We start from the raw sequence: 27,636 nt of genomic DNA, 5'->3' as shown, positions 1-27,636 counted from the left end.
TGTTAAGTTACTGAAAATCAAAACATTTGTAAACAAGGAAAAAAAAAGACCTAAGTTCTCTTTTTTTTTTTTTTTTTTTTTTTTTTTTTTATACAGAAATCTCACAAAGGTAAAGGGAGCTCACTTTTCCAGGGTGGGAATGAGCCTTGAAAATGAACTTACTATGCCAATATATTTATTATTATTTGGCTCCATGGGAATTGCATGCAAATATATGAAATATGTAGAAAAAGCATTGATCTAGTACTCTAACTTTTGAAAGAAGGAACTTAAGAGATACTCTGCCTAGAGACTATTTTTAAGAGTTTGGATTTAGCAGTAAAGATTCTATCAGTTTCTCTATTCATTCTGAGGAAAGCTGTCCATGTGATTTCTTCTTAATTTCTTGTTTATCGCAATTTATTATCAAGCCTTTTTGTGTGTAAGGAGTGAAGATGGGCAAAAGAAGAAATTCATGGCTGTCCTGAATTTCTTAGATCTTTTTCATTTCTACTCTCACCTTTGAGAAAGTCTGTTTCTCCCCAGCACCCTCGTGCCCCCATTAGATAAGATACAAATTTGGATTTAAAGGAAGATGGGAGAGAGTGTAGGTATCAAATGAAAGGACAAATGCCTTGTTCAATTGAAACGGGAGGTGTTTTTGAGCTATAATGAGTATTATTACAGACTTTGCCTGGATTCCTTCATATCCTTCTGTAGCTGTGCTCATTGTTTGGATGCCTTTGTTGCTATGCCAGCATGACCAGAGTTCGATCCCAGCTTTTGGCTTTGGGCCTTAAGTCTCCCCCTGAAATAGAAGCATTATCGCAAAATGACTTTCCTAAAATCAACATGGTGGTGGTTAGACAATTCTCTCTAGGTCCTCAAAACTGCCACTTCGAGCAAATAAGGAGAATAGAGAAAGCTGCTCCTATGTCGAATGCTGGGAACAGTGAGCAGAGAAGTATTCTGAGGTTAGTATTTTAAAGTATAATCTCTAAAAGACGGAAGAAATGCAGCAACTTGGCTTCTCTAGAGTCTATCTTGCAAATGGGAATTTAAGAACTTAAGCAAAATGTCCTAAAAAAAAAATTATACTTCCAAACCTTTCTGTATTTCTTTGCTGCTTGTTTCTGGTCAGTCATAAAAAAGCTTGCTGAAAAAGAGAAAATGCAAGTGTGTATTAGCAACCGGAGGCATTTCTGAACTTGTGAAGAATGATGCTGTTCCTTTTTCTTACTTACACAGTGAATAACTTACTTATGGTGCTATATGGTAGCTACATAGTCACTACATTATAATATATAGTCCTGTAACTTTAGGTTAAACTTCCTTTGAAGGATGGTTACAGATCTGAATGTGTGTCCTCAGACTGAGATGAATTCTTTAAAATTTGGCTTGGAGAAGGCTGGTGTAACTGTCTCATCTGAGTATTTCCCATTTCATGGGGCAACGCCTGGCATCAGCAGAGGGAATGGAAGTGCAGTTAGCTTTTACGCTTGGAATTTTATGTGATGCGAAAGTTCTGGAGTAGCCCATACATAATTCAAGCTAATTTCATGAGAGCAATATAAAGGTGACTACTTTGTCAACTGCTGGGTTTTCAGGACTTGTCCTGTGATGGACGTACCTGGGAGCTGCAAGAACTGCTAGATGCTAGGAGTTGATACGTGGTAGATGGTGATGATAAGGATAGAAATATATAAATAGCAGAAAAAAGACTTAAAGCTTCCCTTTGTTCTTCCCTTCCAACCTTGCCCTGCATCTCCCAAATGGAGGGCAGAGGTTTAGAGATATTTAGAAATATTATTGCAAGGAGAAGGAAAAAGGGAGATCCTGGGACTTCTGGTACAGCCAGGGTAGGGACAAGTAAGGGTGAAGTTGATGGTGAAAATGTTGTGAAAATTGATAAAGACAATAATAAAATTGCTTGAAATTAGCTCTGTTAGCTCTGATAGCTCTGTTAGCTATCTGAAACAAAATGTGATTGTTCTAAAAATAATTCAAGAAACTGGAGAGAGTCTGTTTAAGCACAGTAACTTCCAGGTGAAGTCTTCTTGCATTTTTTAGCTCTCAAAACTTTGTCATTCTTAACTCTCCATAATGAATAACGCCTGCAAGTCTTAATTTTGGTGCTTATCCATGAAACAGCTGTCACAGTGGGAGACCTTTGGAGCTGAAAACTTTCTCACCCACCCTTTGCTGCAGCACACTCTTAAGACCGATGGAATGACTTGGCACAATCTTGCTGTCATGTCAGTAAAGAAGACTGTAGGATGACCTAATGGAACTTTTGCAGCCCTTAATACCCACAGACACTCTCAAGTCATCTTATGCAGCTGCCAAGTTCATTTGCACAAGTGAGCAACTGCCTCGATGCTTGCCAAATATTTTTGCTGCCAGTATACCCCAGTATATTCAGTGATGTGTAACACAACCCTTCTTAGCTGCCGAATCCTCTTAGAGTTTCTAATAAGCACAGGGGTATCAGAGTTTCACTTCGGCTTCAGATCCAGTCTTGCAATCATTCTCTTGTTTTTAAGATTCTTGGGCTTCTGGGTAACTACAAATGCCAAACCCAGTCTTTCCAGAGCTAGTTTGCCTATACAGTGTTAAACAAAAATAGGCATCTTTTAGACCTACTTTGGAATTACCTCTCTGTGAGCAGAGCACCCTTAGAGAGTTCAGTAGTCATTTATCTGTTGATCTGGTATTTCTTGCTCTAAGAGGTCCCTGCCTGAATGTTTTAATCCACTGTAATTCACTGCATTCAAGTCTGCTCTAAACTTCATCTTTCATGATGTTCTTTTTGTGGTCTCCTCCTTAATCATGTAATTTATTTTTTTTGTCTTTTAATTGTGTACTTTATAGAGATCAGAAAGCCTGAAAATATAATGGAGGTATTCTCCCTCAGTTCTGTTTGGCAAAGGATCCTTTCCCTCTCTTTTCTCTCTCTGGTTTAAGAAGTTATTTTTTATAGGATTTTCTGTCTCACATACGTCTAAAGTGAAATGGGCCACTTGCTGCAATTATTGGTCATGATCCACATCCGTCACTTGGCTTCTAAAATCTGGATCCATTGAACTTTTTCAACAATTTATTTCATAGTAGTTTGGCCACTTTAATCCCTATCTACTATCTGCAATTCATTTACCTCTTGATAGCTCTCCAGAAAGCACTATTTGTGTCTTTTTTTTTTTTTTTTTAATTTATTCTAGACTTTTCTGCTGCAAACCCCCAAATTTATTCAACCTGTAGCTTTTAGTACTGCCAAACTATTTTAAATTCAACATTAGCAATGGGCTGTTGCTCAGTTCTTGAATAACCTAATCTCGCAGCTCCCATTTTTCATGAATTTCCGAATATGAAGATTGCATCCACTTCAAAACCAAGAACTCTAACATTAAAATTGGGAAGAATATGGTTTGTTTAAAAGAATCAAACAAATAAAAGCCAGTGTTTTGTGAGCACTCATATCAGCACAGGGAAGGGGCAGAAACACAACAGGGCTGGAGGAAGAAAGAAATTCCACTTTGGGCAATGTCCCACATTTATGTTAAGCAAAATATTAAGCTGCATGCCTGGCAGAGAAATAAAATAAAATGATTAGTCTTTAGCTGGATCATCTCCCTGAAGTGGCTGTGTGCACTCTGTTGTGTAGTAAGTGTGCGTGTTGGTGGGCAGTATAGGATGAAGGGTGGACTGTGGCAACTTTGCTTTGTTTGTAATCCCCTTCAAACTAAAACTTTGGAGCTCGAAGAAGTCTGAATGTCATGTTAATATGCAGCCCTCTCACCTTCTGTGATTTGTGATTTCTCACCCAAATACTGATGTGACCTTAGGCTGATGAGCAGAACTACCAAAAACAACAACAAACAAAAACCACTAAAATAACGCCCCCACCACAAAAAAAAAAAAGAAACAGGAAAAAAATCTTGTTTGGCAGCCAGCTTCATTTTTACAAGGGTTATTTTACACTCTTGCAGAACAGTAAGTTAATTCAGACTGATTCCTTCAGGCACTTGCTCGAAAGAAAGCATTGTGGTGGTGTTTTGTGGTAATGGCATTAGCGTGCAAGGTTGGTGAGTGTTAAGCTGTCAGGTGGTGAGTAACCAAGTTTAGAGGGTTCTGTGCTTGGAGTTGCCACGCCTGGCAGCCGGGCACAAGAGGGGCTGCTGCAGCTCCTTGAGGCTGGCTCCAACCCACAGTGAGGGGGTACGTAGTTGTTCCCAGGAGGCACACAGGCACGTGCATGCACTACACTGCATACGTGGCCAGCTGCACAGAAAACATAGCCCTTGTACAGACAGCAGCAGCATCAAAGGCCTCATCTTTTCCTTTCTGTGGCTGACCATGATGAAAGGATGGATCCTTCTATGACAAGTTCTAGATGCTTCTCTTCTGCATTGCCTGGTTTCCCAGCTGCCTCGCCCCCACAGACACAAATGGAGTGGTCTCTGGCAGCTGCTCTGATTTATCACCTTTCCAGTAGCCAGCCCACAACCTCTCTGCTCTCTCCAGCATCTGGCCAGACTCAAAGCTACTCCTTTTTATGGCTCCCACAATTCTTACCCTATTTGCTGGCTACTCTGGCTCAGTGCTGTCAGGGATCGTGCACAGACACGTACCAAGGCAATGGGCATGGGTTCTGACCTCTGCTTGCTGGCACCCTGTGCACCTGGGTCCCTGTGTGTGACCTGTGGTCCAGCTCCAGTTCCTGGACTCACTTCCATTCACACTTGAACACACAGAGTAAGGATTCCTCTCACCCAGGAAAGTAGTTACAAATGCAGTTTAATAAGAAGTGAGGACAAACAGCAGTGACAGGCCCAGGGCATGGCTGGACTACTGTACTGAGCCACTCCTGCTGACGTGCATCTGGGCCCCTCTTATCCCATTTCTCCAGTATTTGCTTGTGCTTCTTCCTTCCCTGAATACTTTCATCCCACACTTTTCTTGCCCTTGGTTCTTCCTTTAAATATCCTGTACTAAGCCTTGTGCAATCCTAAAATACTCTTTCTGGCAGCTCATAATGAGTCCCATGTCCCAGTGGGCAGTCACAACCCCCCCTCCCCTGTCTGCAAGGTGATCTAGAGAGCCTCTCCCATCAGCTTTCTGTCATGGCCCCACTCCTGAGCCCTTGTGCTGTTGTGTTTCTGCAGCAGACATGGTAACTGCCAGACTAAGAGCTCTGCCCTTTTTGCTCCAGTTACTGGGGTCTCTCTGTCCAATGCTGGTTATCTGTGCTGTTTATGGGGAGGAGCCTTTAATCACACAACCTAACTGTCTTCTTTTGTCACTGAAAAGTCATGAGATTGGGCATTGCACAGCTGCTCTAGCATATGAGGGCACAGTGTGGGCTCCCTTATGACTCCTGAATTCCAACACTGCCAGCAGCCTGAAGTTCCTAAGGCATAATCCATTTTGGTTTTTATTTCTTGTACTTACAAAAGAGCAACCAAGTGCAATAAAAAAAAAACACACCAACATCCAGCTCTTTACTGTAGTAAAGAGCAAAGGGAGGGGAAATAAGGAAGGATTAGGAGTTTGAAAGTACTGGTTTTCATACAGTGCTTCTAACCACACAAGTATTTTGTTTCTCAAAGTCTGCTGAAATGGGCTTCAGACTATAAAATGCTTGATTTGATGTTGGCTTGAAAACAGCGCCAGCAAAGCAGGCCGGTCGCAAACACGAGGTGCTATGGGTGAGGTGTCAGCATTTGTTCCAAACACGCTTCTTGTTCTACCTGCTGGCTGATCTTTAGCAGCTGAAGTCTTGCCTCCGCTTTGGCTTTTCTCCCCCTTAGAGCAAGCAAGTTTATACCCAGATCTTTATTGCCTTCAGATATTTTAGACTATAATTAGGTTCCTCTTGCCCTCACCCCCCTTCCAGTCTCCCTTGTTTTCAAGGCTGAACATGTTAAGCTCAAGAGGCTGTTGCCGCTATCTCAGATTGTGTTTGTTTCCACCCTCTGGACTCTCTCAATGACGTATGTCATTTTTCAGACTTGGTTTTGGGTTTCATGAGCACCTTTTATATGTGGGCTTCTTTTTTCTTTTCCTTTTTTCTGATTCGTTAATTTAGTTTTGACCACAGAAATGGAAAGTCCGGTATGCGTTTTTGTGCTAAGGCTTGGCTTAAGGTGATAGAATTCTGAGCAAACATCAGAAATGCACACCCATCTCATTAAAAAGAATCAGATTTGTATCCTGAGAGAATGCCTATAAGTATTACCATGAAAGCAGACTGTTCCTCGGTCCCGGTATCCACACGCCGCAGTGCGCTCAGTAAATCTGTCGTGATTGAATGTAACCTTTATTGCATGTAGCCCAAGAGTTAGCTCATGCCATTTCGCAGCCGCCCGGCCTGAATGGCGATGACACATGCGTTACAAGGCAGGCATGTTTTAGCAGGGCACAGCTGCAGGCTGAAGTTCTAATAAAAAGCTGATTCAGGGCTCACGCTGCAGTGTTTGGGGTTTTCTCGCTGGGATTTTGGTGTTTTTCGCTGTCGTTCAGCGTTCGGCCTGGAATAGAAACTGCCTCTTTAAGAAGCCTCCGTGTAGGTAGCAGGAGCAGCCTGCAGAATGCAGGGGAAGCTTAGCTTTGCTGCGAAGCCCGAGTGTAACCTAACTAGCTAGGGGATATGCAACTGCTGATTGACAGCAGGACCAGCATTATGCAAATGCTGCGAGAGCGGCGGCAGCCGGGGAGCGGTGCTGGGGGCTCTGTTAGGGAGCTCTCTACACACGCGGCGCTCAGCGCGCGGTACGTGCTGCGCTCGCTGCTCCTCCTGCCCGGTTTAACAGTCAATAAACGGCACAAAACAATTGTTGCTTTTTGGGGACGTCGTGGCGTGTAAAATCTCGAGTGCGGTTTCAGTTTGAGATACGTGTGAGAGAGCCGGAGCTATGTGTCAGAGCTCGTTACTCAAGCTAAATTAGGTAATTTTTAGCTGGGTAATGTGCTAATCTTTAAACCTTTATGTTTTTAAATCCTGCGTACGTCTGGTCTCTTCATACAAAAGTGTATTTTGCTTGTTTCTTCTCGTCTTCTTCAGTCTGAAGCCTTATGTAGGTCAGGCTTGGCTTAAGCAGATTTCCTGAACCTGCGTCAGCTTAAGCTGAAGGAATTTTAATAAACCCTCCCTTGTAGGCGTGGGCCTAAATGAGACTAGCCTAGTTAAGCCTGATCTTTTTCTGTTTGTGAAAAAGAGCTGAGCAGAGCTAGGGACTGCATGGTGGCTTCGGGAGCTGCTTCCTTAATTCAAAGCTAACAATGGTCGGGAAGGCCAGATCTTCTAATTTCACCTTATCTGAAAAGCTCGATTTGCTAAAACTCGTGAAGCCTTACGTTAAAATTCTCGAAGAACACACCAATAAGCATTCTGTAATAGTGGAAAAAAACAAATGCTGGGATATCATAGCCGATAACTACAATGCCATCGGAGTAGATCGCCCGCCTCGCACCGCACAGGGCCTGCGCACGCTGTACAAGAGGCTCAAAGAATATGCCAAACAGGAGCTATTGCAGCAAAAGGAGACTCATTCAGACTGTAAAAGCAGCATTTCCGAGCCAACCAAGAAAGTTGTGGAGATGATTCCACAGATTTCCAATGTGTGTTTAAGAGACAGGAGCGGTGTACAAAGGTGAGAGAATTCTTTTTATTTTGTTACTGAATGAAAATGATGGCGCCTCCTATCTGCCGTGTAACGCTTCTCGTGTGTTCGGTGTCCTAAAGGAAGTGTTTGCAAGGGAAAATCCCAAAGCTGGGAACAATGACAAAATCATATTGCTTTTGTTTTATGGCCAGCTTTATGGTGACTTAGCACTGCATTCATTTCAAAGCCTGTTTCAGTCTTTGTCATACTCCGGAAAGTGAGGGTTAAGGGAGAATCAAAGAGAAATAGTAGCTCTAACCTCTACCCCTCCCCTACCTTTTAATAGGCAGATTATTCAAACACTGGCAAAGTGATGGCTATTCTCCTCCATTTAAGGCAATACTGCAGTCATTTTACAACATATGCAACTGTTATCGGTTTATGTAAGATTTTTGATAAAGTTAGTTTGCAGAGCTAGGAAACCTTGCTCAGAGAGCTCGTTTTGCCTCGTTTGCTCTTAAGTGCACATTGTTTTATCTGATACCAATCCTTTACTCCTCACACCACAGTGACTTTGTGAGTGCAGACGTTCTTTAAAAATTTTACTTTTCTTGCATTGATGGTAATTCTCTGAAACTGGAGCAGAGCTAATTGCAGTCTAAACTCCAAGCAGTTCTGTGCTGTATGCTGGGCAGCTTAAACGCACACGAAGAGAAACTGAGAGATACAGCAATAGAAGTTTTCTTTTTTTGTAGGGCTTTTTTTTTTCTTTTCTTTTTTTTTTTTTTAACTGCTCAGTAAAGTGAGGCACACTGTCTAGATTTGAAGCCAGACATAATACAGGCAGGCAGCACACAGGCTTTCTTACACAGCTGGCAAATGCCTCTCGTATCTGACTTGCAGCACTCTGCTGGTTCTGTATTGGTCCTCGAGGGATCCAAAAACGCCGGGGTCAGGTTTTGGTTCTTCCAGATACAAAAGTAAGCTTGGCAGGAGGGATAAAAGCCAAATAAATCCCCACAAATCTTGAGAAATCTCTGATTTTTTTTTTTTTTTTTTCTCCCTTTCACAAACGGATTAATGGGAAGTGAACTTTCCATATTTCAATCAGATATACAGATAGTTGGTGCAACAGCTAAATGCTCTAAGAAAAGCTGGCATGTGTACAGAGGATGAATTTGATTCACGGTGCCACTGGTTGAACTGAATGGTAACAATTGTGTAAATCCCAACATGCCAGATGCTCTAAAAATATGCTGCTGTGGGTCCTTGGCGTAAAGGAGTCTGAAGCAACTGGGCTGCACTGCTGCTCCTGGTGAATGCCCCTGAAGGAACAGTTCCAAAGAATTCTCTGGAACAAAACGAGGCTTTTAATTGCGCTAATAAAGGTTGCAGTGTCTCGACTACCAACTTTTGTAAAGAGGAAAAAAAAACAATAGTGGGAGAACTTTGGTTTGCAGATCGGCTTATGAAAAGCAGTGCCGCTTTTCATGAATGATTAAGACCTAATGATCTCCATCGTTTGTCTCCTGTAATGTAAACGTTTTTTGCAGTCCTTTATGGCTCTGGGAACGTTGACTTGATTACTGCTTACCCCAAATGGCAGTTTCTAGGGACAGCCAAGGCACTGCCTGTGGAAGGGAAAGAATATCATCTAAATATTTTTTTCTGCCCAAATACATCATTATTTTGTAGTTCTGATTTTAACTAAGATGCATTTCATCCTGATTTTGAGAACCCAATATTGGGTTTTAAGTCTCTAGGATATGGCTCAGCTTTTTGGAGGGGAATACAACTTATAATGAATCCAAATTCTTAATTGCACCTTTAAGCAATTTCTAGCTCACTGTGATTAAACAAAACCGAGTGAATCATGGGTGCCTCTGGGGTTATAAATACCATCCCCCAGTTGTGGTAACTGTTGTTTGTCTTTCTTTCAGTCAAGTTGTCAGAAACAACATTAGTAACCACCGTGCAGGCGTTCCTTTTGTTTCTCAGTTCCTTCTTTCTCTCTTCACTAATTGGTTTCTTCTTAAGAGGCTGATTCTAAGGGGAAAAAAAAAAAACCACCAAAACCCAACCAACAGCTTCATCTGAGTTACCTGAAGACTTGGTCATTTTCAAATCCTGTGTGGAATATGCTGTAAGAGATCAATTTGTCACTAGAGGCCCTACTCTATGTTAGACCAATCCTCACCTCTCTTTCTTCTCTTAACCTCTCGCACTTTCTCCTTCTGCGCCCTCCCTCTGTTCCCTTTTGTCAGAATGATCTGCTTCTCCTACTAGTTGTTTCCAGGTTTCTCAGGCTAGCAGCTGGCCAGGAGCCAGCAAATAAATAAGAGGGAAGCTGCATTCGAAGCTGTGGTTGGGAAGGGGGAGACCCAGAACTACAGTCAGCAAGGGGAGAAACAGTGAAAATTTGTATGCGGGAAAGTACTTCTGATGCTTCAAGAAAGGAGGGAAATGGAGTGTGAGAAAGGTGTAGAGAAGCAGGTGAAGCTTTGAGGCTTGAGGAAGAGGGAGTAAGGTGGTAGAATTGATGCTTGATATGCAGCTCAGGTGACAGTGGGCAGAATTAAGATTGTTTTCTTCAGGGATAGATGAAGGTTCTGTTTTCAATTCCTGCTCCAGATAGAGTTTTTCTTTTTGAAAGCCCTAATTTAAATGGTTTGGGTGGTTGGCAGAACTGATTTTTGGAAACACATTTCTCAGACCCTGTTGAACATTCTTACAACTGAATATTTAGCAGTTTTTATGCTTTTGTTCTTGAAATTGCTGGTTCATGTTAGTGGATGGTGGACTAGCTAGGATCCTTTGGAAGTTGCAGCCGTGGCTGCTTATTTCTGTTGAATCAAAAGTTTTGAAGACCAAAGCAAGATGCAAAGGGGATAATGCTTTCTTTTGATGTCTCTGCAAGGAGTCAGCACACTTCACGAGAAGTATGATACACAAATCAGAATTCTCCCGTGTTTCTGGGAATTTGAACCCAAATCTGCTGCTAACCAAGGCAGTGTTCTTAATGATCAGATAGTGCTCCTCAGACTGTGGCTTGTAGTGCTCACGAGGAGTTAAAAATAAATAAATAAAAATATATGTATACTCACACACCTGCCTCCATTTTAATAGACAGCACTCATGTCCTCCAGGGTTAGGGCACATCTGTGAATGTTGTATTAATCATGGATCCACTCACTGCCTTTAGCTGCTAGTTCTTCAAGGGCTGAGGAATGTCTCCCATCTGCAATCACTAGCCATAGCCTCCTTTTTAAACAGTCATGGCTGTTGTGGTGCACTGTTTTTGCTCTCAGTGCCAGGTTAACACTTCACTGTTCCCATATGACACTGTACTGCCTCCCAAGTCATGCTGAAGGTATTCTTTACTGTCAAATAGTTCAAAAAGTGGATCAGGGCTTACAAAAGTATTACCTCTGTAAAGGAGTGATGTGCAGAACTATAGGGTTTCAGACACAACTGATGGTGGAGAAATAGACAGGAGCAGCTTGAGCCATTAATATAATCAGAGCCAATGTAATGTCAAATCATGACTGGAGGTGCTGCTGACTCAGGACTTTACACAAAGGCAGATGAGTCAAGTGGGTGTTGTACTTTAGAAAAGCTGGAAAAATGCTGCACAGAACTATGGGCTTGTTCTTAATGGTAACATTTCCATGCCCTCTCTTGAAACTTCAGAAAACCAGTGAGATCATTGGTTCAAAGGGAAGGAACAAGGATTAGCTTGACTCCTTGATCTACTGACAGGGTCATCATCTGGGCTGTGGTTTTTTCTCCCCAGGCTTCTTGAGTCATTTTATTCAGTGATTGTTTTACCAAAAAAGCAACAAATAAAAAGAAAAGCTTAAACATTTAGGTTCATGAGTCAGAAACAGAGAATGCATTAGAACAGGAGGAGATTAGTAAGTTTGGGAGATGGAAATGTTTCTGCAGGTTTATGGCCTTTTAAAATCACTTTCTAGATTACACAAAATGTTTCCTCTGTCACTTGCGTCACCTTCTGCTGCCGCTTTGTTTTTATTCTCACTTATCAGTAATGCTTGCTTCTCCTGTTTCAGAATAAGAACCTCCCAGGATTGTTCACTATAGGCTGCACTGCCTTCAGATTAGCAATGCCATCTAAATCATACGGGGCTGTGTGTATGTGGTGGAAGGAAGGAGGGATGCAGATAGTGGTCATGTAACAAAGCAGAGGTCCAGGCATGGGTAGCACAGAGTAATATTCCAAGTGAAGCTTTGATTACTTACAACTATGTTTGTTTGTTTTATAGCTTTTAATGAATTACTTAAATATGATTTTGTGTGTTCTAGCACTAATATCGATAAAGAAACAATTGCTGGTACCAGTTCACCACAGGCAATGTTGGATCACCATCCTGCTACAGCCATGATGGATTTGCAATCAGAAGAGGATGTCAAACCTCCTCCTTCTTTGATTATAGACTCACAGCCAAGTGAGAACGTAGAACAAGAGGAAGATCACCAGTTGGTGCACATTATGGAAAGGTCTCCTTCAACGTCAGTATCCTCAGTTGACATGAGAGTTATGATGTCTCCCTCTCCTGTGCCAAGAAGAGATGAGTTTTTTAGGCTTGAGGTTGGAGAACGCTTTAGACCGATGTGTGGGTATGACCCACAGATGTTGCAAATGCTGAAAGAAGAGCATCAAGTAATATTAGAAAATCAAAGAAAAATTGGGCTTTATGTCCAAGAAAAAAGAGATGGTTTGAAAAGAAAGCAGCAGCTGGAAGAAGAACTGTTGCGAACAAAAATCAAAGTAGAGAAGCTAAAGGCAATACGACTACGCCGTGATCTGCCAGAATACAGCAGTATCTAAATATTTTATTACTTCAGTCACATCCCTTGGAATACTTAATAATAAATGCTTTTGCCCTAGTGAAACTGTTCCTTATGTTAATATGGTCTTGAAAGATGAAAGCTTATTTTCCATGTCGTTGTTTACGTACCTTAATAAAAACACCTTGTATGGGTTTGAGTGCACAAACTCTTCTGATCTGAAGTATAATCAAATCATATATAGACTTAAGGATGGTGAGAATCCCAATTTCTTAAATATTTCAACTTATCTCTAATAGAGTTGCAGAAAGCAATGTAGGTTGGTTCTTTTTCAAAATTTGATCATATGCATTATTTTTTCAAATAATTACCAATCCTTTATTACCTTAACGAACTTACTACTTAAGTAAACATATAAAAAGGAGGAGTAAGAAGGTATGTTTAAATATGCTCTTCTTTTCATGTTGGTAAATTTTGTGACAGTGGTGAAATTTTGCTGATGTATCAGCTTGGAAAACAAAATTACTGGATTGTTATATTTTTTTAATGTTCAGTAGACAGTTGAATAAATGTACATCTTTTAAAAAGTTAATACTTTCTAATATTGTTTTCAGTGGATGAGTGTTTCCATAGGATATTATGAAAATAGAGACAATGAATGCAACAGTTCAATTTTGAAAGTGCATGCATGCATAATTTGTGTGTACAGTTACCATGATCGTATATTCTCTTAGAGTAATTATACTGGTCCTCAACCAGAGAAGTCTAATAAGCTCACTTGCATGCATAATTACTGCAGTGCATGTGCAACCAAGACAGTTGCATGTGCCTTTGATCGATATCAATATGACTATAAGCTATCAAAATGGAATAGCTTCTGTATGTAAGTTATGTGACTCGAAATCAACAGAAGATTCTTTGTTATTCTTGGTACCTTTTATAAATGCTGTTGTTCTGCTCCTTTGATTAGTTTCAAATAAAAAGCCCAAAATGAAAAAGATTATTCTGTCTGTCCTGGAAGCAGCACTTTCCTCTGCATTTGTGATCAGCATTCATAACTGGAAGAAAAGTACTGGCAAGCCTAATTCCTTAACAATTAATTTCTTTGTAATTCTTGGTCTCTTGCCTGTTACGAATAGATCCACAACTTCCTTAGACCTCTGGCTCCTTATCCCCTGTAGCAACACTTTTTCCTTCCTCCAAGCTGTAGTATAGGAAAAGGAAATTAAGCCCAGCAACAAGGAAAAAGCGCGAGCAAAGGAAATGTAATTCTTTCTGTTTCTCCTATCTCAGAGGGCTCCAAAAATAGAAAGTATAAAAGCAATAGGAAGAATGTTTTTTCCTGCAGCTGCTTGTTACTCTCAATCCTGTCACAGTTGTCCCAACTCTCCTCCTTTCCCCATTCCCACAGAACCTTGGTATATGAGTACAGGGCACTGGTGTGCCTTAGCAGGCTGTTTGAAGGTAAACCACACTGCTCGTCAGACTTCTGAGTGAATCAGGTTACCTTTGTAACCTCAGGGATAAATGCTTATTAAAAACTAAAGGCTGGAACCATGTAACTTAGTTCAGGGACTAATTGAGCTTAAAGCATTGTAGTTAAAATTTTATAAGAGTGGTGAGAGAGAAATCATTTTGACTTTCAGTGCTTAGAACAACTTCAACAGGTTACAGGAGGAAAACTGAGGAAAAATACAGATTGTGAAAACAGATGACATCAGTACAGAATTGCCCCATGCTTTTCCAGTTGTGTGGCAGAGAGAAAAGTCCTTCAAGGATCGGTTCTCTTGGGAGTTTCTGCGTGTGCTTGCAATGATGATGTCTGAATGAGTGGCTTCTGTTTATGTACGGCCCTTGGCTTGCTTCTGCCTTTTTCAGTTCAAGGACATTGATCTGTTTTTGCACAGTTAGTAACACTTCAATGAGACATTCAGTTCCCTGAGTTTACAAGAGTCAAAATCTTGGCTTTAATAAATACTTTATTAAACATTAGAACATCTTATTTGTTCTACTTTGCTATCTGCAGTGTGGCTTCTCAGAAATGGGTAACAGCACTAAATTTCCTGAACTTATCTTATAGTTTGGAAATGCCTGATTTTTCTGTTGAAAATCAGAATTTTAGTTTCTGGTGGAAAACAATAAATTCCTGTTATTGTTTCTGCAATTTGACACCTTTTTCTAGTCTAGAAAATAATTCCCAAGTGGCTTAATATCTAACAATGTTTTCAAAATGATAGCTAGCCTTATTTTGGCCACAAAAATTCTCTGCAGACGTTTTTTAATATTTTGGATTGAGTTATCCATTCCCTCTGAGGTAGGTTAAGAGGTGACCTCCAGGGACTCTGGTGGTGTGGTATTTTTATTTCTAGAACTGGAACTGGAGGAATTTCCAGTCTTTGAAAGCTTGTAGTCCTTCCTGAACTGGAAGGCAAAGTAGATGCGTTGATTGTGGGTAGAGCGTATTGCCCGTTATACTGCTGATAACGGAGGGCAAGGGATGCAGATGAATAAAGAAATAATAAAATGCACAGGCCTGGTCAGAACTGTCTCCCTCTAATTGTATTTCTGTGTTTGGTTGTTCTAGCTTTGTCTCTAATTTTGTTTGTGGAAGGCCTCTCATTCTAACTTGCAAGCATCTCTCATTCTGAGATCTCATGCATTTAGTTCTCTTTGCTCTCTGCCGTGTTTCTTTCTTTTTCTCACACCACATCTGTTTCTCAGTATCAGGTTATCTGTCTGCGTCAGACTTTGCACTTCTCAGTGCCTGTTCTCAGGTTTTTTTATGTATTACTGATGAGGAGACGTGCACGTACAGCTGTGGCTAAGTCCTTCTGGACCTTAAAGTGCTATGAATTTTTACTGTTCCAGCAAATTATATTCCATTAGCATGTGTGAAAGGGATGGTTGGAAGCCCTTCCCTCCTTCACCCCCATTCTTATCCTTCTGTTCCCTTTGCTGTATCTGGCAGTGGCATTCCCTGTCTGCATGTTTACAAAGTACTGTGTACAAGCAGAGTAATTTTAGGCAAGGGCAAATTTCTACCATATGTTCATGTCCTTCTACTAAGTTAACTGAAATAAACAGGCTCTGGGAGTACTTTTTAATTCTCAACATCTAATGATTTTATTTTTTTAGGATTAGATGAAAAAACTACAACTGTGATAACCTTGTGATCACTGTGATAACATCTTGTGTAACTTTATCCATCTGAGTAATTGTCTAATTATCAGTCTACACTCTTACCAACTGTTCCCTAATTATCTTTTCCTCTTCCCTCCCCCAAGCTCCTCCAGCATTGTCTTGTTGGCTGTGCTTGCCCTATATCAGAAGCATTATCGGGTAAAAATGGCAGAAAGGAGAGGTACTTCAAGACCAGCAGAGATTACTTTCAGCACATCTTGCACTCATATTCCTCTCTTCTAGCATTCTCCACCTCACTACTTTCAACTGCTGTCTTTCATTTATATTTCCACCTATTTTCTTGCTTGGGAATGCATAGACTAGAGCTCAAATATTTTGTGTCCTTGTGATTTCCAATAGGCAGAGCTTTTATATTGCTTGTAATTATAAAAGAATTGTTTCTGAATAGGAGGAACAAATGGAGAATTGTGAGGCTCAATTTTGCTTTGACAAACTGTCTTTCCACAGTTCAAATATAACACATTTTCACAGGGTGATTGAATCTCATGTTGATGAAGTTCATAATATTGCCCAAGGCTAGAGAAGGAGATTGTAAACATAATTAGTTTTTTTCTTTTTCCTTTTTCTTGAAAATTATTTGTGCTCCAAACTGCATTATAGAAAGGTTAAACCTAACAGAACTTCACGTAAATTTACCCCAGGACATTCAGATGTTAAGCTATGATGTTTTTAAAAGCTTAAAGGTAGAATTCTTGCGTCTGATACTTGCAGTGCTAAAGTTGTTGAAAACGTTAGTTGTGATTTCTTCATATATGGGGATGCATAAGGGACAGGGAATCCACAGCAGTGTACAAACATTGACTCTCTCCAGTGTTCTTGTCCTTCTCAAGTGCTGCGGGGTTGCATACTGTTTTATCCCTGTGATTGCATGGAATGATTTGCTGACCCATCCAAAGATTTCTGGGTGAACATGACACCTTGCCTGACCCTGTATTAGTCACACATGAGGAGTATTGTTATTCCATGAGGAATTCCTTGAGGGGATTTTTATTCCATATTTAATCACCAGTTACTCTACATTACTTACGATTTCTGCTTGCTCTTCAGCAAAACTGCAGACTTGAATATCGTGCTTAAAATTGTACTTGATTTTCATCTTTAGTTAGCATAATCACAATAACAATAATAATTTAACAAAATACATCTAAAAAAGTATTTCTCTGGACTGTGATGCCCATCCATATGCTGTTGATGTCAAGGTCTGGTTTGGTCAAGGCTCAATCATTTTGTATACAGCATCCTGTGAGCTGCCATTTGCATACCATGCATGGCTTTGTATGATCCTTGTCTGTATTGTTAGTGCTTTCTCAAAATATGTCTCTTTTAACATTAAGAATTTCTGTGTGCTTGAAATAAGTGAGTTTACAAATTGTCAGCTATCTTTTTAGATGTAACTGAATGGTGAAATGGTAGGACAAAGCCCTGATCTGATGTAGGGGGTGGGGGAGAAGGGATTTTGTGCTGTTTGTGGTTAGTTACGGCAATGTTGTTTCTCCTGTGTTAAAATCTGTTGCAGTAATTTCAAGTTATAATGTTATTAATTGATGAAGAGATCATGCTAAAGAAAGTAATTTATCACAACTCAGTAGCAGTTTTAAAAATGTTACTTAGTCCACTTGTAGCTATTGTTAACACAATTCCCTGGAGTTAATCTACGGTGTGTATCAGAAATACAGAATTAAAATGGGGCATGCTATAGATCCGAAGTCCGTATAAATATTAGAATAAAATTGAATATTAGAATTAAAATATAGGTATCAATAGCAGTTGCTATTACTGTTGATATATTCTGAATCATAATATGGCTGCCCAGGGAGGTGGTGGAGTCGCCGTCCCTGGCAGTGTTCAAGAGGCATCTGGATGATGTGCTGCACGATATGGTTGAGTACCAGTGGTGGCAATGGTGATGAGGAGACGGTTGGACTGGATAATCTTATAGGTCGTTTCCAACCTTGTGATTCTATGATTCTATGATTCACTTTGGGGTGCATGTGTAAGCCAAAAAAATCAATTTTTGTTTGACTTGTGAACTCTGTGTGTTTCATCCAAGTGATGTTTGTGTTGTTTTTCATTGTAATCATAGAATATTAAGGTTGGAAAAGACTTCTGAGATCATCCATTCCACCCCTCCACCTACCACCAATACTGCCCACTGAAGCATGTCCCTACATACTGTATCTACCCTTAAACACCTCCAAGGACAGTGACTCCACCACTACCCTGGGCAGCCTTTTCTAACACCTCAACGCTCTTTCTGAGAATAAATTCTCCCTGATATTCAATCTGAATCTCCTATGGCACAACTTGAGGCCATCCTATCTCTGTTACCTGGGATAGGAGCCTGACCCCACCTCACCACAACCTCATTTCAGCCAGTTGTGAAGAATGATAAGGTCTCCACTGAGTCTCCTCTCCTCCAGACTAAACAAACTCCATTCCCTCAGCTGCTCCCCATAAGATTTGTGCTCCAGAGCCTTCACAGCTTCTCTCTGGATATGCTCCAGGTCCTCCATGTCTTTCTTATAGTGGGGGGTCCAAAACAAAGTACTTGAGGCGAGGCCTCACCATAGTTAAGTACAGGGGGACAGTATTGTAGATGGGCTTTGGCAGTAGGTTGTCTGTCACAATGGACTTCCATATAACACTGGTAGTGTCTACTTTCATTTTGGCCAAACCGTTTTATGCTGGGTTACCCCATCTCATGTGTGTGTGCTATAGCTTTTGTTTATGTTTTCTCAAAGCAGCTCAGCTTTGTTTCTGTGAACCAACTTGTAGGCACAACTCATTGCTTTGTATTAAATTTTGATGATCCTTCCTTTGTAGCATTCTTGTTTCTCTGTGCTTTTGAAAAAGTACTGACATTTGGCATTAACACGGTCTGTGGCCATTCCTATAAAGGCTCTCTCCCATTTAGCTAATTCATAATTCATTAGCGAGCACAGATAGTGGTCATTTGCAGTAAGTCTTTAGTTACAGACCCTAATAAATGAACTTTTTTCAGTTGGGCACAGTGAATTGTTGAGAGCCCAACAGTGATTTCTTAGCACAAATGAAAGCAAGATTTGTCTCCAGATTTGCCCAGCCATGCTTTGACAGTGTAGTGAGTTTGATGAGGAGACAGTGTGGATTTTGAGTGCTTCGGCCCTTCTGGCAGGACAGCTCCAGAGTTATGGAACTGTTGAACCAAACAGCTTGTGGCTTGGCTCTTCTGTGAAGACTTCAAAACCAGCAATACACTGGAAAATATAATTTGTATTGCTGGTTCAGAGTGCTGCACAGTGGGTGTGCAGACGAAGGCTGAATTAAGCTTGCTTAGGGAATTTAGCCACTGTTGTTTGTTATAATTATTTCTGATAGATAAAATTCTTTCCTTTCAGAAGAGTTTTTATATAACTGTTATATAACTGTGCATGCTAATTTACTGCAGTTTAGTTTTGAAAATCCTGAATCAAATTCTAAGATGGTACTAGGGATGTTTCTCAACAGAAGTGTATTTTGGTGGTTTTGGATAGGTTACCTCTGAAGATGTAATGGGCAGCTGTAAAGATTGTTTTCAGGTGAAATATAGCAGAGATTAAGTCAGTCATTTTTCTGTCTCATCCTTTTCTATGCGCATGTACATCTGTACCTGCACACTTACTCCATATGGTAGTTTGATGAGAAGAGCTGAAGTTGTGTGTGCTGCAGGGGCTGAACATCATACAGGTGACATCAAGGGCCAGAGGAGGCTCTTGGGAATAGCAAGTGGGCCGTGTGCTGATGAAAGCTGCCACGTATCCATGCATTTTAGTTGGCTGAGCAGTCAGTTTAGGACCATAACCAGACAGGGTGAAACAAAGCGGGTTCTGTCAAAGGCATGCTGAATTTATGGCTCCATTATAGAATCATCTTATTAATTTGCACTGGAACTTCTAGGCAATTTAAAATGTGTTCAATTTTCTTACACCAAGAAGTGGCAAGGCAGCACAGTAAGTACCACATACCTCCAAACAGGAAAAATTTCTCCTCTCCTCCTTCATTTTCCCTTTTATTTTTGCTTTTCTTGTAAGAATTACAAATAAAGCCTTAAGTTTTTATGCCTTGGCCATAAATATTACTTTTCTGCTCGGCCTATTGAATGGATTACATTTATGTAAATCAAAGTTATATAACTTGATTTGGAAAGATTACTCTTTCCCTTTCCAAAGATTTCGTCAGCCATTCTGTAAGTAATCACTGCTGCATAACACACGAGAACGCTCAAAAACATGACTCATCCTTTGTGTGCCTCTTTCCAGGGTAACGTCATAAATTTTAAACAGCCTTGTTTAAATAATTTAGATAGGAATATATTATGTTTCATGGTTATTACAGTGAATGTAAGTTTTGTTCATTATTTTAAAGACTCGTTGTTATAATCCATGAAAATCAAAGATGGCCAGTAACAAACACAAACGGTAGCTGAAGAATGTTTTACCTTTTAATATGTGCTAAAATAGATGTGAATATTAAGTATACATAATTGTAATAAATCCCTCTCTCCCTGCTTTCTGCTTCCTACATATCTAAAAGCCTTTAGATGTTATTAATGAAATATTATAGATCAGAAAGACAGTTTTAATTTCAATAAAAACCTCAGAGGCAATAGGAAGTGTTTAGAGAATGCAGGACTGTATATTTTCAAAGTCCCACATACTTTTTGTTGTTGTTTTGTTTAATTTTTTTTTTTAAAGGAGAGTCTTTAGTTGATTAATGTAAACTTTCAGTGTGGATAGGAACAGTAGGAGGAGTAGTAAACACTGAACTTGGATGGCATTTGAATGTTTCCAGCATTTTACTGAGCTGATTTGGCTTGCTGCACCGTATGATGCCTGCAGCATTTCAGAATTCTCAATGATGCTGCTTTTTTTCCTTTGATAATAGGACTTGCACATCTATTTCTGTGGACTTGACAGAAGCTTCAGCTTAGTTCATTAAATTTTTACAGTGGAAGCTGGAGTCAGTTGGATTTTTAGACAGTTGAGAGGCTTAAGAAGAATAATTTTCTATCATGAAGCTATAATTTTCAAAGTATAAGCTTTCCTCCTCCTCTGCAGCTGATACCCTTAAGAACTAAAAGTTTCATTAAATGGTGATGAGGCAAATGTTCCTCATTGTTCAAATTAAGTACACCTCTCATTTCTTTTATTGTTTACAGAAAATTCCAGTTGCAAAGGAAAACTAAGGTTATGAATTCAGGTATCAAAAGTACTCAGCCTGTTTACATCTTCTTGTGCCTTGCGATTAATTGCAAGATCGTATATTCTCTTTCTATTGGCTTCCTTGCCAGTTTTAGTTTAAAGAATGGACTGTGTCCACTCAGTGAACAACTATTCCGTGTTTTCCTTCCTCCTTTTTGGTCAGCTATAGCCTTAATGCCATGATTTCATCACGCTATGTTATTTAATTTCCTGATTTTCTTTTTCCTCTGGTGCCCATTACAATAGCTGCTGAGCGCGTGGCGAATGTACCTGTGTTCCACAATGGCATTGAGAGATGAAAGTTTGCAGTTATCTCTGCTTTCTAGGAGATAAACTGGGAAGTGTGGCACAGAGAGAGTAAGATCAAAAAGCTCCATTAATACCGAAGGTGTATTTTGAATCAACTAGGACTGTGTTATCTAAGAGCTTCCGTATACTGTACAGTAAGTGGGGTATGGATGGATGGAGAGCAGCCACACAGAGAAGGACGTGAGGGTTCCAGTGGATGAAAAGTTTGATATGAGCCAGCAGTGTGTGCTTCTAGCCCAGAAAGCCAATTGTATCCTGGGCTGCATCAACAGAGAGATGGCCAGCAGGGTGAGGGAGGTGATTGTCCCCATCTGCTCTGCTCTTGTGAGGCCCCAGCTGGAAAACTGCTGGAAAACTGTCCAGGTCTGGGGCCCCCAGTGCAAGAAAGATGAGGCACTTTTGGAGCGAGTTCAGAGGAGACCACAAGGATGGCCAGAAGGCTGCAGCACCTCTTCTCGGAAGACAGGCTGAAAGATGTTCAGCCTGGAGAAGTGAAGGCTCTGGGAAGACCTCACTGTGACCTGCAGTACCTACTGGGGTCTGTAGGAAAGACTGGGAGGGACTTTTTACAAGGGTGTGTAGTGATAGGACAAAGGATAATGGCTTTGAAATAAAATATGGTAGATTCAGATTAGATAAAGGGAAGAAATTATTCGCTGTAAGGGTGGTGAAGCACTGTCCAGAGAAGCTGTGGGTGCCCCATCCCTGGAGTCGTTTAGGACCAGGTTGGATGAGGTGCTAGGCATCCTGAGCTGGTGGGTGCCTTCCAACCCAAACTGTTCAATGGTTCTATGATTCTATAGCTAATCTATTAAAACCACAACTTCCAGTTGCCTCTGTGCACAGTGTTCAGTGTTAGTACAAATGAAACTGAATCTCAAATCAAACGCTCAGGCAAATGTCTGCTGCTGAAAAGTTTAAGGTTAAATGATTTTCTTACACCACAAAGGAATGCTGGAAATCAATGCAAGTGGTATCCTGTTACCAAAGGCACTATTTAGTTTATCTTACCTTAAAACTATTCACATAAAATAAGTTGGTTTTTGAGAGGGTAGAGAGTAGGATAGTTTGGCACCACAGGGGTTATAGTTACTATTCTTTGGGCTTTTAGAGCAAATTAACATTTCTAAATTGATTTTTCCATATCATTTAATGTTTTTAGCTGAGTAAGGCAGACCAAGTTGAAACTCTAATCTTTACCCTTTGAGGTAAGAAATTGAATGATTTCATTAAAAGACTGCTGCATTCAGTGTAGACCATTATTACAGCGTCATGCAGTGTTTTGCCCAGTGAGCTTTGCACTTTTGTTAACAACAAACAAGATGAAAGACTGAAAAAGGTTCAAGCTGAAGAACAGAAAGTACCAAGGGGTCTTGAATGTGAATGGCAAGACAATCCAAGCCTTAGCTTTTCTTTGGTCTACACTGCCTCAGCCATTACCAATCATCTGCCTGACTCCATGAGTCCTAAACTCAGAATTGATGGTCTCATGTGATATGATCTGTCAAATGGATCCAGGTCACTGAAACCGAAATCATACTAGAAGGATGAGGGAAATGATGTGGGCCCTTTCTATCAGGAGGTGAATTGATCTGAGTGCCCTTACATCTTTGTATCACCATTTCAACTCAGGGCTCACCTGCTTGCCATCTCTTATGTTGCAGTACTCTGTTGTCCTTGGCTGTTTTCTCCACTGTAAGTTTTTCCTTTATTTTCCCTGACAGCTTCTGTTCTCATCTCCTCCTCCTAGGTCTTTCCTTGATTTTCCTTGGTGGCTTCCAGCAAGCCATGTGGTTTTACTGAACCTTGAATTTTGAAGGACAGAGACGAGGTGCAATAAGCTTTCCTTTCTGGTAGCACACTTTCTTTTCAGGCTTCTTCTCCAAGGAGCACTTCCACGTATCTGCTCATTATCCCTACTGCCATGTTTTCCTGTTCGTCTCAGCAAGGGAGATACTGTCTCTGATTGAGAAGAACAAATTCCCTGCTGGCGTGTTTGGAAGGGACACAGTTTTGGTCCAAGCAGTGAGAGCTGTGACTACAGAGGAAGTTATTCTCAGCCTCAGTTAGAGCATGTCCACTGTGTAATCCTCAGGAAATTAAGTTACACAAAATGTGCAACGTGCGTTTATTTCCAAAAGCTTTAAGCTCTCAGGGATGGAAAAAGTTTTGGCCTGGCCAAAAACAAAAAAAGAAACACTGCCTTCTCCCCTGATCCCTAGATTCTTCTCCAGAGCATTGAGTTAATAGAAATTCTACAAGGAATAGTATTTATTCTGACTAAAATTGCATTCATCTCTGGTTTTTGTTCTCATAAAACAGTATTTTATGGTCAGTGTTTGAGCATTTGTATTTTTATTTAAAAATAAATCTGGATGTAAAACAATGATGTGTTTTCTAAAGAAAATATTCCTGTTTGCAATAACGTTCTTTAGGTGAGTTAATTTTCACATTCAACAAGCTCATTGAAATAGATAAAAATAGCAAAAAATAAACTGTCTATGCTTTAGCTTTTAAAACAAACAAAAAAAATCTTAGAAAGTCTCACGTCAAGAAATGTCCTGCATTCTTTAGTGCTGATGAAATTATTAAAATTAGACTTTTCTCTGTCAGGATTTCAGTCCCCACAGCTCATCCGCAGAACTTAAATACTGATAGCACTATGGGCTTCTCTGGTAATGGTGGCTTCATTTTGGCAGCAATGCTGATGTGTGCAGGACAAATTCTGTGTTACACATTTTGTGTTTAAAATAGGGGCGTGAAACACTGGATTGTAATCAGGCAACTCTGATGTGATCCCATTGTCATTGATTCCTATGATAAAAAGGCAAGTCTGCTCAAATCTTCATGGCTGCACCCCCATAAAATGTCTCATAGAAGCTCTGTGAGAAGACTTAATGACGTATTTTTCTATCTTCAAGGCACAGTAATATGCATTTACATGTTAGCTTAATATTAAAGATATCATTAGACTGAAATTGCTTTGCAATGAACAGTGATGCTATCTCTGTCTAACATTTCTTTAAACATTCCTGGGATATCTTAGAAGTGTTTAACACAGACATTTCATATAGAGCAAGATACTTAACTTCTGTGTACACTTCTGCTCTCTCAGCTTTGTAAAACACCTCTGCTCAGAAGACAGGGCCAATGCTGGATCTGCAGAGCAGGTGGATGACATGTATGCAGAGAGGTCACTGCAGAGACTACGGGTAGACACTGTCATTACGTTTCAGCTGTGATTCAGAGGCCAAATCTCCTTTTATCTCAGTCCAGATTTTTGGCTCTGCCTGTCCCTTTCTCTCTCTCTCTCTCTCTCTCTCTTATTTTTTTTTAATAATTTATTCTTTTGTATTGTAAAACACAACTTGAACCAATGTTGTTTTCTTTAAGCTCCAGTTTTTGCACTCTGACAATGTGTTTTTGTTTAAGAGGCTCAGTCACAGTGTGAAAGTCCAGGTGCGGAACTGATAAGCAACTTGACAGATCCCATGGTTCCAAAACCACTTCAGCTTAACAGTGGCAGCTGCAAGGAAAGAGACCGTCTCCTTGTTGAGAACCACGTTTCCCTCTCCTTGTATTGACTTTGGTTGCTCATGTGATTCATCGATCCATGTGCCCTGGCTGCTCAGCTGCTAAGCTGCTGGACGAGCAGCAGTGTGGGAGCAGGGAGGAGGAGGAGGCTCACGGGTTTTGGCAGCAGCCTGCAGTTAGACGGGGTTAAGCCATCCATTAAACCACACCTCGGGCTCAGGGTCTGGTGTGCTGTTCACTGGAGCATGTCAAGCTCCTTACAATGCACAGTTACACGGCTGCCAGCCACACTGCAAAGGCTCCTCAAAATGCACGCTGATTTACATTTTGTGGTGTTTGATAATGCAGCTTTCTCAGCTCACTGGGAGTAACCCAGCACATTTCATCGATAGGTTTTCTTCAATTCCTGCCCTACAGAAACTGGTTAAGCTGGTTTGCCATTGGAACACTCCCCCCATCCCCTTTCCTGGATCCTGTCCCGTTTTCTGTAAATCATCACCTCCTTGAAGGTGGCTGAAGCTGTTTCTCATATCGAGTAAGCAGTAGTTTATATCTTGAAACTTAATCCGTTGCTTTCCAGCCAGGTATGTTCCTGTTTGTGAAAGATTTTAAAGCCTTATCACCCAAGGTTTTAAGATTCCCAAGCCCTTCACTGTGGGAGGACAGATTTGTCATTTGCTGTGTTTTCTTGCGCTCCCTGGGAGGCAGTTAGCCATTTGGGAGGGAGATGCATGGGCATGATTTCCTGATCTTCCTCTTAGTCTGGCATACACAGAGTTCCTGTTATTTATTATTCTCATCCCAACTCATTAACAGTGCAGTGCAGAACTGAAACGTGCAGTCAGGATCTCAGCAAAACCAGCTCTAAGGTGGTGCCTACCATCAGCAGGCAGCAAGGTTTTGGCTGCAGAGAAAGAAAAAGACCTTAACACTGTTATCTGAAACTCTACTGTAGTTACAGGTAAAAGGAGAATACATTATGTGGCACTGACTGAAACAAATCATTATTGGGTCTTGTTATAAACAGAAATTACAGTAAGTTAAAGAAAAATTGAGGGAAGAAACCTGAGCATCACATTCTGTTCATTTTCAGTTTTTCAGTAGGAACATGGTAGTATTATATGGAATACTGGCATCCAGTTTGCTGCTCACTGAGGGCAGTTTGCTTTAGAAATCCATCTCTCCAAAAATCAGCTACAAAATGCTAGCAGTTTCCAATACTATTTTTAAATTATTCTTCTGTTATTATTTTTACATAAAGTGGGGCTTAGAAGACTTTGAGGAATTGTTTGGACCTGAAAGTTAATCTATTGGTGATTCATATAACAACAAACAGGACTCCCTGAGTATAAGAGCACTGACCATAAAACAGATCTTAGGGATCACCAAACTCATGTGGGAAGTCAATGGAAGAGACCAGGAATCACAGAATCACAGAATTGTAGGGGTTGGAAGGGACCTCCAGAGATCATCGAGTCCAACCCCCCTGCCAAAGCAGGTTCCCTACAGCAGGTCACACAGGTAGGCATCCAGGCAGGTCTTGAACATCTCTAGAGAAGGAGACTCCACCACCTCCCTGGGCAGCCTGTTCCAGTGCTCCGTCACCTCACTGTAAAGAAGTTCTTGCGCACATTCGTGCGGAACTTCCTGTGCTGCAGCTTGTGTCCGTTTCCCCTTGTCCTGTCTCCACTCACCACTGAAAAGAGTCCGGCCTCACCACTACGGCCCCCACACCTCAGGTATTTATAAACCTGGATTAGATCTCCTCTCAGTCGTCTTTTCTCAAGGCTGAACAGACCCAGTTCACTCAGCCTTTCTCCATAGCAGAGATGCTCCAGGCCCTTCACCATCTTTGTGGCCCTCCGCTGGACTCTTTCCAAGAGATCCCTGTCTTTTTTGTACTGGGGAGCCCAGAACTGGATGCAGTACTCCAGATGAGGCCTTACCAGGGCAGAGAGGGAGGATCACCTCCTTTGACCTGCTGGACGCGCTCTTTTTAATGCACTCCAGAATGCCATTGGCCTTTTTGCCACAAGGGCACACTGCAGGAGGTCATTTCTGGTTGTGAATGAGTGTCCCTCAGAAGAAAGTTCTGCAACAAAATCTCCTTCATTCTTACAGTAACTTATATTAAATCTTTAAATGATGACAGGAATAGCAGTTGCTGATTAAAATACGAGAAGCGGTTCGAAAAACAGAGAAAATTGTCTTGCATTTCTTTTGTTGAATCAATTGATGTATAGAAACTTAAAGCAGAATCAAATACCTTTTATTTTTAGCACAGTAACAGTTTTCTCTTTCTCCCTCTCTATCCATTGCTCCTCCAAATCATATTTCTCGTGATTGCTGAAGATCCAGTAAAACCCTTACACCTTTTTGCAAAACTGCAAGGATTTGTTCTTGCTCTCTGGCTCATTCCCCAGGTTCCATCTAAGTGGATCCCTGCCCGCTGTGCCTGTACCCAGTAGCTGCTCTGTTACCCCTTGGAGGTGGGCACCTGTCACAAGAGATAGCACAGATGCTGGCTAATGCCCTGAAAAACAATTTTTCATTTAGATAGCACTTTTAAAATATCAAAAATTGCACACTCATTTAGGCATATAACATGCTAGTGTTTCTCAGTTTTAAGAAGACGTAGGATTGTTGTTATGTTGTTGCCTCTATTTATTGTGAATTTGCCTCGTTACAGTTAAGTTGCCTCATTTTTATTGTAAGCAACCCTCTGCTCTTGCCATCTTTCCTTTAAACACCAGCACACTTGGAAACTGTGGAAAGGTTAGTCTGTGGCATAAGCGCTTTTTCGTAACAGATTTCTGTAGTGTTCAATCCCAGATGGAATCAAAGGAGCAAACCGATTTAAGCCTTTAACCAGCATGCAGGGGTATTTTAATGAAAATTAGTCTGATTCTCTCTTTGAAGCTGTGCATGTGCTGAAAAGGAATGCTACAGATATTCCTTTAGATAATGCTGAGGACTTATCTGCC

At 40.8% G+C, this 27,636-nt stretch overlaps 2 protein-coding genes across 2 annotated transcripts in view; both read left to right on the top strand.

Moving 5' to 3' along the window:
- The window catches only part of RAD54B (RAD54 homolog B), a 60,927-nt gene that overhangs the window by 10,707 nt on the left and 22,584 nt on the right, over nucleotides 1–27,636 (top strand). The gene's annotated exons all lie outside the window — the stretch shown is intronic.
- LOC122179367 (fibrinogen silencer binding protein) lies at nucleotides 7,097–13,369 on the top strand. Its single transcript, XM_042870187.1, has 2 exons — nucleotides 7,097–7,628; nucleotides 11,904–13,369. The coding sequence occupies exons 1-2, from the start codon at nucleotides 7,258–7,260 to the stop codon at nucleotides 12,427–12,429; spliced, it is 897 nt and encodes a 298-aa protein (XP_042726121.1). The 5' UTR covers nucleotides 7,097–7,257; the 3' UTR covers nucleotides 12,430–13,369.

This window comes from Lagopus leucura, unplaced genomic scaffold (genome assembly GCF_019238085.1).
Source record: "Lagopus leucura isolate 7727_CA_CO unplaced genomic scaffold, USGS_WTPT01 Super-Scaffold_100002, whole genome shotgun sequence".
Taxonomy (NCBI): Eukaryota; Metazoa; Chordata; class Aves; order Galliformes; family Phasianidae; genus Lagopus; species Lagopus leucura.
This window is presented reverse-complemented; position numbering and strand designations above follow the sequence as displayed.